General features: G+C 38.5%; 1 protein-coding gene across 1 annotated transcript in view; it reads right to left on the bottom strand.

Moving 5' to 3' along the window:
- Positions 1-7,768, bottom strand: part of EXD2 (exonuclease 3'-5' domain containing 2) — a 120,809-nt gene extending 113,041 nt beyond the window's left edge. Inside the window, exon 1 of the mRNA XM_006865579.1 lies at positions 7,402-7,768. Coding sequence (XP_006865641.1) covers positions 7,402-7,722 — 321 coding nt within the window. The 5' untranslated portion in view covers positions 7,723-7,768. The remainder of the gene's footprint in view (positions 1-7,401) is intronic.
- Between the last annotated feature and the right edge of the window lie 499 nt (positions 7,769-8,267).

The raw sequence follows: 8,267 nt of genomic DNA, 5'->3' as shown, positions 1-8,267 counted from the left end.
AGTCAATAAAGCACAGGTAAACATCTTTCTGACAGTCTCTGCTTTCAGCCAAGATCCATCAGACATCAGCAATGATATCCCTCATTCCATGACCTCTTCTGAATCCAGCTTGAACCTCTGGAAGTTCTCTACCAATGTATACATTTAGCAGGAACTAACACAGCATGCTACCGCTGCAAGCATACATAACATACTGTGTTAGTTCCTGCTAAATGTATCCATTACTTTGAATTTCCACATATTTTACCATTTAAGAAATTTAATATACAAACCTTGGGTTTTGTATATTCACTGGACCAATGATCAACATTCTTATCAATGGAGTAAAGATTGAAGTTGTCAAGGACTTCATTCTTCTTAGATCAACTATCATAACTGATGGAAGCAGCAGTCAAGATACTTTCAATCATATCACTGTCCTGTTAAACAACAATTTAGGAAGGAATAAAAGATGTCTCCTTGATTTTAATCTTAAAAGTGGGGAAGACTAGTGATAATACAGGTTAGGGATTAAAATAAAAAGTTCTGCTAGGACCACATTAATTTGCAATGACTATTAGTGTGGCACTCTAGGTTTATACGCCAGACTGCAAAGCCATTTGAACTGCAAGGTTGGTGGTTCAAGCTCACTAGCTGCTCCTCAGAAACTCTATACATGGTCGCTATGGGTCAGAACTGACTCAACGGCACATAATAACAACAACGTTAGACTTTCAAGGAACTCTGTTAGTGTAGTGGTTACAAGTTAGCCTGCTAACCTCAAGGTAAGCAGTTTGAAACTACCAGCTGTTCTGTGGGAAAAAGATGAGGCTTTCTGCTCCCATGAAGATTTACAGCCTCGGAAACTCAGAAATGTTTTTAGTTGAGCTGCAGGATCCCTATGAGTCAGAACTGACTCCACGGCATACAACCATCACCACTACCATTAGATTTTCAAGAAGGCAGATGGATAAGATGTTGGAATTACATGAGCTAATATAGAAGAATATCTTCATGATTGCCAGCAGAAAAAAATTTGATAAATTTACTATACAGATCTTCTGTTCATCTAAAAATAAGTTAAAGGATGTAAAGGCAACCCACTAAATGGGACAAGATATTTATAATATACATTTAACTAACAAGTCAAGTCTTGAGCTGATTCAACCTGGTTCAGTCAGGACAGACAGAATGAACTCAAATTTTTTAAAATGTGGGTGAACCAGAATGCTAACAAGAATGGGGACACTTACAGGTCAAAGCTCTGCTAGAAACTTAACGTCACTCTTACAAAACAAAGGCAGTGTGTGCATTGCAAAAACAAATCTCTTGACCTGCTGAGTCAAAGCAATGGTGCTGGACTCCAAGATCTCAGCCAACTGTGTTACTTTGATATGTGTCACTCTCCACAACCTTGGCAATAGTTCAGTGTCACACAACAGGCTCCTAATAGGCTCACTCCATCCCACGTATCTCATTCCAGGGCTTTGACCCATAATTTTTTCACTTTCCAGTTAGTATTCCGAATCACCCAAATTTTAAAGTTCAGTTCTGTTCCACTTTTACTACAGTGACCATGAGTGAACTGGTTCGAACCAACTCAAAGCCTTGCAGAATGCATGAGGGTAAGTAAAAAATTATCTGCACTATGGCTGTATAATTTATTTTAATCAACTTTAAGAAAAAGACAAATACATTATTTCAACACAATCTTCTTGCTATTCAATACACTTTGTCCGTCTGTCAACAAGCTTTTGTATTCCCTTACTAGGAAATGTTTCAAGTTGAGCTGCAAGCCACAAATGCATTGCTGTCTTCAGTTCTTCATCAGAAGTGAATCTGCATCCTTGAAGGGCTGTTTTCAGGGGGCCAAAAAGGTGAAAGTCCAACAGAGCAAGATCAGGACTATAGGAAATGCTTTAACATCTCTAAATCAAATTTCCACAGAGTGTCAACAGTGTTAACAGAGGTAAGTGAACATGGATAGCAGACCTCTGTGTTTAATCCAGTTTAGGCTTCAGCTCTTTATTGAGGATCTCACTGTAATAAGCACTGCTAATTGTTGAACCTTTTTCCTGATAGTGTTCCAATCCTGGTCCTTGAGACTCCCAAAAACTCTAAGCACCAATTTTCCAGCTGATGGTTGACTTTTGAATTTTTTCATGGCTGACTAAAGATGTTTCTATTCCAAATTCTGCCATTTACTCTCAGGCTCGTAGTGATAAATCTATGTCTCATCACCTATAATGATTTTTTAAAAGAAAGTTTTACCTTGCTTTGAATATTGGTCCAAATTTTGTTTGCAGATATCCAAATGCTTCTGTTTAGGCTCTTCTATGAGTTGTTTCTGTACCTATCTCCCATAGACTTTTCAGAATCAAAGTCTGTTGTGCATTATTTCATAGGCAGAGGCATGGTTGATGTGCAAATGATTTTACCACATAATCCACAGTTACTAGTCTATTCAACATAATTATTTCACGTGCACAATCACTGTTGTCATCAGTTCTGGACATTGATGGGTGGTTTAATATAACTGGAATGTGGACAATTTTTTACTCATGCTCAGATAAAATACTCTAAGAAAAAGACAACTCAACTATGAAAAAAATGCAACAGACTTGAATAAGTTTTCCATAAAATAAGACATCAAAATAACCAATAAAGTATGAAAAGATGTTCAAACTCATTAATTTCAAGGAACATGCCAATTACAGTCACAATAAAATTCTAATATACTCCCATCAAAGTAGTTGAAAATTTAAAAGCTGACAGCACTGGTATAAACTACTACTATGGCTGATAACCACCACTTGTCTGTCAGTTTGTCTGTGGTACTGTGGTGGCTTATGAGTTGCTGTGATTCTGGAGGTAATGCCATGGGTATTTCAAATACCAGCAGGGTCACCCATGGTGGACAGGTTTCAGATAAGCTTCCAGACAAAGCAGACTAGGAGGAAAGAGTGATGAACTACTTACGAATATTTCGTCACTAAAAACCTTATGAATAGCAGAGAAACACTGTCAGATATAGTGCCAGTTTGAAGACTAAGGTGTGCCTGACCCAAGCTATGGTATTTTCAACAACCTCATATGCATGCAAAAGCTGGACAATGAAAAAGGAAGACCCTAGAAGAATTGATGGTTTTGAGTTATGGTGTTGGAGGAGAATATTGAAAGTACCATGCGCTGCCAAAAGAACCAACAGATCTGTGTTGGAGGAAGTACAGCCAGAGTGCTCCTTGGAGGCCAGTATGGACAAACTTCATCTCTCATACTTTGGACATATTGTCAGGAGGGGCCAGTCTCTGGAGAAGGATATCATGTTTGGTAAGGCAGAGGGTTGGAGAAAAAGAGGAAGACCCCAGCGAGATGGACTGGCAAAGTGGCAGCATCAATGGGCTCAAGCGTGGCAACAATTGTGAGGTTGGCCCAGGACCGGGCAGTGTTTCATTCTGTTGTGCACAGGGTCGCTATGAGTTGGTACTGACCTGATGGCACCTTACAACAACAACATGGCTGATAAAAAGAAATAACCTCAGTAGCTGAAGTGACAGGGACTGTGTGATTACTGCGCTTTCCCCACACCATCAGGTGGTCTATCCTTACTGCCAACATGGAGTTGGCATCTGATAGCTCCTGAAACCACTCCTTAAGTATCTTCTCAATGGTATCATCATATTAGTAAACACATTACTGTTGTTGCTGCTAAGTGCCATCGAGTTAGTTCTGACTTACAGCAACCCAATGTACAAGAAAACGAAAACCCACTCACTCAGTCCTGCACCATCTTCACAATTGCTGCTATGCTTGAGTCCACTGTTGCTGCCATTGTGCCAATCCATCTTATTGGAGGTGTCCTTCTTTTTTGCTGTCCCTCAAATTTACCAAGCATGATGTCCTTCTCCAGGGACTGGTCCCTGATAATATGTATAAAGTATGAGAGATGAAGTCCGGCCATCTTGGCTTCCAAGGAGAATTCTGGTTGTACTTCTTTCAAGACCGATTTGTTTGTTCTTCTGGCAGTCCATGTTACCTTTATATTTATATTCTTATCCAACACAATAATTCAAATGTATAAATTTTTCTATAGTGTTCCTTATTCATTGTCCAACTTTCACATGCATATGTTATTGAAAATATCATGGGGTGGGTGAGGTGCACTTTAATCCTCAAATGATATCTTTGCTCTTGAACACTTTATTTTAAGAGGTCCTGTGAAGCAGATCTGCCTAATGCAATACATTGTTTGATTTCTTGGCTACTGCTTCCATGAGTTTTGATGGATGATTCGAGCAAAATGAAGTCTTTGATAACTTTAATCTTTTCTCCATTTATCAAGATGTTATTTATTGCTCCAGTGGTGAGGATTTTTGTTTTCTTTACATTGAGGTGCAACCCACACCAAAGGCTGTGGTCTTTGATCTTCATCAGTAAGTATTTCAAGTCCTCGTCACTTCCAGCAAACAAGGTTTTACCATCTTCATATCACAGGTTGTTAATGAGAGTTCTTTCAATCCTAATGCCACATTCTTCTTCATATAATACAGCTTCTCGGATTATATGCTCAGTATACAGATTGAGTAAGTATGGTGAAAGAATACAAGTGAGGCTTATACCTTTCCTGATTTTAAGCCATTTGGTGTTCCCTTTGTTCTGTTCAAACAACTGCCTCTTGGTCTATGTGCAGATTTCTCCTAAGCACAATTAAGTGTTCCAGAATACTCATTCTCCACAGTGTTGTCCAAGCTTGTCATGATCCACACAACTGAACACCTTTGCATAGACAATAAAGCACAGGTAAACATTTTCTGGTATTCTGTTTTTAGCCTAGATCCATCTGACGTCAGCAATGATATCCTTTGTTCCACATCCTCACCAGAATATGGCTTGAACTTCTTGCAGTTCCCTGTTGATGTACTCTTGTAGCTGTTTTTGCATTAGCTTTAGCAAAAATTTACTTGCATGTGATATTTTAGTGATATTGTCCAATGACTTCTGTATTCCATTGGGTTACTTCTCTTTGCAATGGGCACAAATACAGATTTCTTCCAGTCAGCTGGCCAGGAAGTTGTCTTCCAAATTTTTTGACATACATGATTGAGTGCCTCCAGTGCTACCTCACTTTGTTGAAAGATTTCAATTTGTATTCCATCAATTCCTGGTGCCTTGTTCTTTGCCAATGCCTTCAATGCACCCTTGACTTCTTCCTTTAGGATCATTGGCTCTTGATCATATGCTACCTCTTGAAATGGTTGAACATCAACCATTTATTTTTGATACAGTGACTGCGTATTCCTTCAACCTTCTTTTGATGTTTTCTGTATCATTCAATATTTTGCCCATTGAATTCTTCAATATTGTAAGTTGAGGCTTGAATTTTTTTCCTTAGTTCTTTCAGCTTGAGAAATGCTGAGCGTGTTCTTCCCTTTTGGGTTTCTAACTCCAGGTCTTTTGTACATTTCTTTATATTTGACTTTGTCTTCTCAAGCTGCCTTTTGAGATTTTCTGTTCAGCTCTTTTACATTCTCATTTCTTTCATTTGCTTTAGCATCTCTATGTTGGAGAGCAAGTTTCATAGTCTCTTCTGACATCATTTTGGTCTTTTCTTTCTTCCTTGTCTTATTAATGACCTTTCACTTTTTTCCTGTATGATGTTCTTGATGTCATCCCACAACTCTTCTGGTCTTTGGTCTTTAGTGTTTAATGTATTGCATCTGTTCTTCAGATGATCTCCAAATATAGGTGAGGTATGTTCAAAGCCACATTTTGGCTCTCATGGACATGCTTTAATTTTCTTCAGCTTCAGCCTGAACTTGCATATGAATAATAGATAGTCTGTTCCACAACCTGCCCTGGTCTTGTTTTGGTTGATGATATGGAGCTTTTCCACCATCTCTTTCCACAGGTGTAGTCCATTTGATTTCTGTGTATTCCATCTGGTGAGGTCCAGGTGTATAGTCATCTTTTATGCTGTTTAAAAAAGGTATGTGCAATGAAGAAGTCATTGGTCTTGCAAAATTCTATCATGCAATCTCTAACATCATTTCTATCACCAAGGCCATATTTTCCAATTACTGACCCTTCTTTGTTTCTAACCTTCGCATTCCAATCACCAGTAATGATCAATACATCTTGATTGCATGTTGATCAATTTCAGACTGAATAAGTTAGTAGAATTCTTCAATTTCATCCTCACTGGCTGTAGTGATTGGTGTGTAAATTTGAGTAATACTGGTATTAACTGGTCTTCTTTGTAGACATATGGATATTATTCTATCACAGACAGCATTATACTTCAAGATAGATATTGAGTTGTTCTTTTTGATGATGAATACAATACCATTCCTCTTCAATCTGTCATTCCCAGCATAGTAAACCATGTGTTTGTCAGATTTAAAATGGCCAATACCAGTCCATTTCAGCTCACTAATTGCAGCTGCAAAACAATGTACTGGACCGCAAGGTCTGTTTGAACTATAAGGTTGGCAGTTCAAATCTATCTGTTGCTCCTTGGAAACCCTATATGAGGTCACTATGAGTCAGAACTGACTGGATGACACTTAACAACAATAACACTTCATAGGTTATCAAAGTTTATGCAGTCCTTTTCATTTTTGACAACTTCCAATTCTCCTATATTCATACTTCATACTTTCCATGTTCCAATTATCATTGGATGTTTGTAAGCTGTTTCTTATTTTGAGTTGTGCCCTCTTAGCAAATTAAGGTCCCAAAAGGCTTTACTCCATTCTCATCATCACAGTCAACTCTACTTTGAGGAGGCAGCTCTGCCCCAGTCATATTTTGAGTGCCTTCCAACCTGAAGGTCTCATCTTCCAGCAGTATATCTGACAATATTCTAGTGCTCTTCATCATGTTTCAGTATTTAATATTCTGGTGCTATATGACAGTGTTCCACTGCTATTCATAAGGTTTTCATTGGCTAAACATCCAGAAGTAAGTCTGCTTTGCCTTACTCCTAGCCTAGCTTAGTCTTCAAGCTCAGCTGAAATACATTAATAGTAACTAATATCTAATGAGTACTTACTGTATGTTAATGCTGTGCTGAAGGTTTTTCAATGGTTAGCTATTTGAATCCTTAGGCAAGCCCTTAGCAATAGCTACCATTACATCTGTATTACAAATAAGTAAGCTGAAACTCAAAGAAGTTAACTATCTTATCCAAGTCACAGAGTGAAGTAGTGAAAATGGAACTCACGTAGGTCTGTGTGACTCCAGATTCCATGATCCTAAGTATTCCCCTCTCCCCAAAACAGTGGCTTCTCCTTCCTTAAAATCTACTTGTAAGCCAAGAACAAGTTGATTTCCTTTTAATCTTATTCTCTACTTGACCATCCAAGTCCCCTAGTTGGAAACGCAGAAAAGATTTATTCATTTTATTTTAGCTTTTTAACTTACCCACTCACAGTCGATTCCAAGCACTGGGAAATCTTCTAACTCACTCCTAAGCAAAGGCTCGATTTGATCCCACTCCTCCTCCTGAGACACAGTCACCACCTTTGCTTTGAGGATCCTCTCCTCCCATGAGGCTCTGGGGGCACTGCAGCGCAGCAGGGTGTCTTCTGAAGGGAGCAGCTCTCTACTGCCTAGCCCTTTCTGCTGCTGCTGAAAGGCACGTTTAGTCCTCCGGCGCTGAACGCCTTTCCACAAGACAAAACCCCCAACAGCCACGCCCAGAAGGGTGATCACTGTCAAAGCCACTGAGTGGTGTCTAGACATCTTTGACTTTCTGATGTTCAGGAAAGCATATCACTAATCCCACAATCTGTAAAACAAATGGCAAAAATATATTTATTTATATAATATAAATAGATGTAAACCAGTTTTCTGCTAAAAAGTAATTCTCTTAGAGTTCATGCATTCAGAAACTTTTTTTTTAAAAGTTATATTTAAGTGCTATCATTTTTGTACTCTGAACGTCACCTCTACCTCCATCCTCACCCAAGTAAACTCTCTTGTCCTCTGCCATTTGCCCCAGACCCAGGTAGTCATATAAAATCATTATTAATGGAGACAGAAGGAGCTAAAATTTCAGTTCCACTTGCTGATGTATTTGTGATTAAATGTTAGTTAATTGATGACCTTCAAGGTGTTTGCCTTTCAAACTTTTCATCTCTTAACTGTCGAATGAAAGCTTTTGTTTCTCAATTTAAAAATTCTTAAATATCAGCAAGTTGATAGGGAAATATTTTACTTTTCTCGGAGGTGTGGGTAGTAGGGGCTGAGAAAACAGATTTCCTCTTTTAAGTCTTAAAAGTTTTCCA

This window comes from Chrysochloris asiatica, unplaced genomic scaffold, assembly GCF_000296735.1.
Source record: "Chrysochloris asiatica unplaced genomic scaffold, ChrAsi1.0 scaffold00079, whole genome shotgun sequence".
NCBI lineage: Eukaryota > Metazoa > Chordata > Mammalia > Afrosoricida > Chrysochloridae > Chrysochloris > Chrysochloris asiatica.
Note: the sequence above shows the minus strand (reverse complement) of the source record. Positions and strands in the feature narration are given on the sequence as shown.